The sequence below is a fragment of the Primulina tabacum genome, chromosome 11, assembly GCF_025594145.1.
Source record: "Primulina tabacum isolate GXHZ01 chromosome 11, ASM2559414v2, whole genome shotgun sequence".
In the NCBI taxonomy this organism is placed as follows: domain Eukaryota; kingdom Viridiplantae; phylum Streptophyta; class Magnoliopsida; order Lamiales; family Gesneriaceae; genus Primulina; species Primulina tabacum.
In genome coordinates this window covers 35,332,379-35,336,366 of record NC_134560.1, presented here as the reverse complement: position 1 = coordinate 35,336,366, position 3,988 = coordinate 35,332,379, and the positions used below count along the sequence as shown (strand labels likewise).

Sequence of the window (3,988 nt, the reverse complement as noted above, 5' to 3'; positions counted from 1 at the left end):
GTTTTTAACCCATCTCGGGTTTTCCACGTAAATCTGTGTATCAAGTTCAAATCTCACTAAGTTGTGTTCTTGTGCAAATTTAATCAAGTTCGTTAAATATATTTACAACAGAAACTAGTTCCTAACAGGGGAGCCTGAAGGGGGGGAATCAATATTCGAAAAAATTTAAAGCCACAAAATCGTAATAGAAATTCATTAGAGAGCTTAAAAGGGGAGATTGCAAGCTCGTAAACTCATCAACTGGTGTTTTGTACATTCCTAGAAACCATGTACGCAGTGAGAAATATAAAGTAGATAAACCAAGAGTTAGATTGATCCACGAAACCGTCGAATAAAAGAATCTAAACCACAAAATTAAACTGCATCCTGTGATCCTATAAAGTAAGAAAATTATCGTCGTTGCTTCTTTCCTCGTGTGGAGTTTTCCTTTTCCCACAAACCTTAGGAGCTGAAGGCCTGCACGAAAAGCAAGAAACATGTAATCAGAACGTAGGAAACCAGGAACTTAAAAAGGCCGAAATTTCGGAGAAAATGTCATACCCCAGATTTAGGGAGACGTCTACTGTGTTTGCATCTCCGGTGCTAATATCGCAAGCCATTTGGAGACCATAAACACCTTGTACGGGAACAAAGTCGCTCAGCGCCATCAACTGGTACTGGACACACACTGGTTGTTGATAAATGGTAGAGGCACAATCCCTTTCAAGTTGTTCGACCTATGAATCATGTTAAGCCAGTGCAGAGTACTTAGATATATTTACATCAATACCCGAATTTCGTAACGAAAATAAGAGTCTCTACACTACACATGCCTTTCTGCGTAAGGTCTCATTCTCCTGCATGTATCGTTGCTCCTGCAAAAAAATCAAAAAAAGGGGACAAGTTTTTTTAACTATTTTTTCTCTCCAGGACCCGTATGAGAAATCAGCTGATGCACAAAAAAAGAGATTAATCGGCGTACTTGTTCCCTTGATTTTTCAAGTTGCTGGACCAGTATCGCCTCCTGAAAAAGCGTAGCAATTGTCTTTTATTGTCAACAGTGAAAGATTATAACATTTTGTTCAACTCCATAGTAGAATTTATAGGCCAAACCTTCCTATCCTTAATGCACAATAGCCCTTCGTCTAGTTGTTGTTCGAGTTCGCGCAAATCTTCGCGACCCATGCCCTCGAGATCCATCCCCGAGACATGCCTGCAGATTAACAGGCCGGAAGATAAAAAAAAAACACGGGTTTTCGAAAAATACGAGAATGTCATTGTTGTAAGAAATCATACTGGTCGTTGTCTTGTTTGAGCTTTTCCATCTCTTCTCTCAGGAGATCCTCGTCCCTCTGTTAAAGGTTCACCAACCATAATAAATCCGATACATATACTGAATATCGGGATGGATTAATTAAGAGTCCAAAAATATGTCAAAATTCAAGCATCATATGTACCTCTGGATCGTTGTTCACCGGAATACCTTGTTTAATTCGCCGGCATTTTTCGAATCTTGTCATTATCTTCGCCATGCTGCATTCAAGAGAATCAGATTATAGTGTTGCACGATACTCATATCAATCGCTTGACGGGTTTTTATTCGTTCTTCCTAAAATATTGTCCTTGTATTTTCTTAACTACATACCCCTATCAAAAACCAAAACCGAGAAACTTAGGATTCGGCTCGGTTCCAGTTCCTAAAAGTTAGATGATTAATTGTATACCATGTTAGGTTCTAATATAATATATATATATATATATATATATATATATATATATATTACTACGAGTGTTCATGCAACGGGAGATTTTGTCCGATCAATCACCTAAAAAATTCAAGAAAAAATCTCCTGAAACAACAAATTAACCACAGGAATAAATCCCCAAGAAACAACAGAAACAAATTCTCAGAAAAAGTACGGGAGATTTTCTCCGATCAATCACCAAAAAAAAACTAAAGAAAAAATATCCTGAACCAACAAATAACACCAAGAAACAACAGGAAAAAAAATAATTCAGAAAGAAGATGTAGCAGCATAGAGATTAGAGGGAGAGACGCATGCGTACTTGGAACTAGCATACTCGAACAACTCCCCGTCTTTGGAGTAGCCGAAAAGGGCGATTTCTGAATCGCATAGAGTAGACAACTCGCTAGCTTTCCTGATCAAACAAGCACGCCTCTTGATGAACGCAATTTTACCCTCGGTATTCTTTGTATGATCCATCTTCCCTCGAACCCTTCTTTTTTTTTTTTTTTGGTTTGCTCTCAAAAATCTCACGAAAATTCACTTCTCAGAATCCCAAAACAGCGATGATTTGTACTCTGTGGCCTGCTTCTTATCAATAGGAAAAAAAGAAAAAGATGCATGCAATGTAGGCTTCTTGAACAGGAGACGTATTTATGGGGTTTTTATTTTTTTTGGAATTCCAAATTCAAAATTTTTTAAATATATTTAAAAAAATTTAAAAATATAGTGTATTATTATCATATTTTTGTTTTGTGAAAAGTTAAAAGATATAATTTCAAACAATCTGCCAAGATTTGGTAAATCTTTTAAAGATATTATTTCAAACAATCTGCCTATATTTGGTAAATCTTTTTTAGAGACCTTGTAATGATAGAAGTATTTCGATAGAGGAAGCCTTAAACTTTGAAATAATTTGATAATTTACTACCATATTCTATATTTCTATTTTCAGTTTTTATTTTATTGTATGACAAAAGTGTCCCTCGATACAATTATTCGACCATTGAAAAATATTATTAATTTGACGTAAATGTTTTAAATAAACACTCTTATGAGACAGTCTTACAGGTCAATTTTGTGATACAGATATCTAATCCAACCCGATTCGTGAAAAAATATTATATTTTATGCTACAAATAATTATATGGATCAAGTTGACCTAGCTATGTCACAAAAATATATCTGTGAGACTGTATAACAAGAAACATACTCAATATTTTATTCATAAAATTAATTACTAATTTAAATTTTTTGTAATCAACTATTCGGCTTCATATTTTTTTGTACTAGAAGATTTTTTTTGTGTTAATAAAAATACAAAATTTAATTTTTTTTCAAAATAACTCTTCTAATTACTTTGAACTTTTCTCTCCTTTTTAATATTAATATAAATTATTTTGCATCATTTGAGTATTTTTTAAAGGATACAAAAAATAATGGGACATACTATATCCAATGTCACGCCCTGTGACGGGGTTAGTTGACACCGGCGTTGCTCTCAAATTTACATTCGAAAACAACAAGCCTCAGAAGTACGAAATTCAGAAACCAGTCTTTTTATTCATAATACGAAGTAATTCATTGTCTGATACAAACTCGAATCACTAATGTTTTACAGCAGAAATGTAAAATAGACATAACATTGCTTCTACAGATACAGCGAAAAATATAATCTAAAACTGAAAGTGACAGTCTTCTTCTTCACCATCCCCAAAACTGGTTCTGTTCCTCTGCTTCTAATCTTTCTTCGTCGTTCTTATCTGAGATGTTTTGGTGGGTGAGTGATATGATTGTCACTCAGTAAGCAGGGGTGGGAATAACTCCCAATTTCGAAATCGTTTTCAACAGAAACAGTAATACAATAATATACAGAAACTCTTTATTTCAGAACAGAAATCAGTATTCAGAAATCAGTAATCGGGAATCAGTATTCGGTATTCAGAAATCATAATTTAACAAGTAAGCACTGAGCACATTCGTGAATTTCATGGCTAAACTGATATCAGTCCCCTATATGTTCTCTGCTCTAAGGGGTGAGGCCAGTAATCAGTGATCAGTAATGTTCAGAATATATATTCCTACCATTAGTTCACTAAGTTTCAGTGCTTCAAAATTAGATATCAGGATTCAAGAATATACTTTGCTTTAAAACAGAAATCATCAAACGGTTTTCAAGATATTTATACATAAGCCCACTTACCGTAATTTGCTAGAGTTTCGGTTGAAGTCTACTGGAAATCTGGTTGCTCTCGCTACTGGAT

General features: G+C 34.5%; 1 protein-coding gene across 1 annotated transcript; it reads right to left on the bottom strand.

The window, feature by feature from the left end:
* Positions 1–1,003: 1,003 nt before the first annotated feature.
* LOC142517896 (agamous-like MADS-box protein AGL15) lies at positions 1,004–2,221 on the bottom strand. Its single transcript, XM_075620397.1, has 4 exons — positions 2,047–2,221; positions 1,437–1,512; positions 1,276–1,331; positions 1,004–1,192 (listed from the first exon to the last, which is right to left on the bottom strand). Exons 1-4 carry the CDS (start codon positions 2,202–2,204, stop codon positions 1,048–1,050), a joined length of 435 nt encoding a protein of 144 aa, XP_075476512.1. The 5' UTR covers positions 2,205–2,221; the 3' UTR covers positions 1,004–1,047.
* Positions 2,222–3,988: the final 1,767 nt, after the last annotated feature.

What these genes read in the sequence shown, in the direction of transcription:
- LOC142517896 (XM_075620397.1), bottom strand. Translation starts at nt 2,204, where the DNA reads ATGGATCATACAAAGAATACCGAGGGTAAAATTGCGTTCATCAAGAGG. An exon ending in CGGTGAACAACGATCCAGAG is followed by an intron (nt 1,332 to 1,436) that starts GTACATATGATG and finishes AACCTTTAACAG; the next exon opens with AGGGACGAGGATCTCCTGAG. An exon ending in CTCAAACAAGACAACGACCA is followed by an intron (nt 1,193 to 1,275) that starts GTATGATTTCTT and finishes GTTAATCTGCAG; the next exon opens with GCATGTCTCGGGGATGGATC.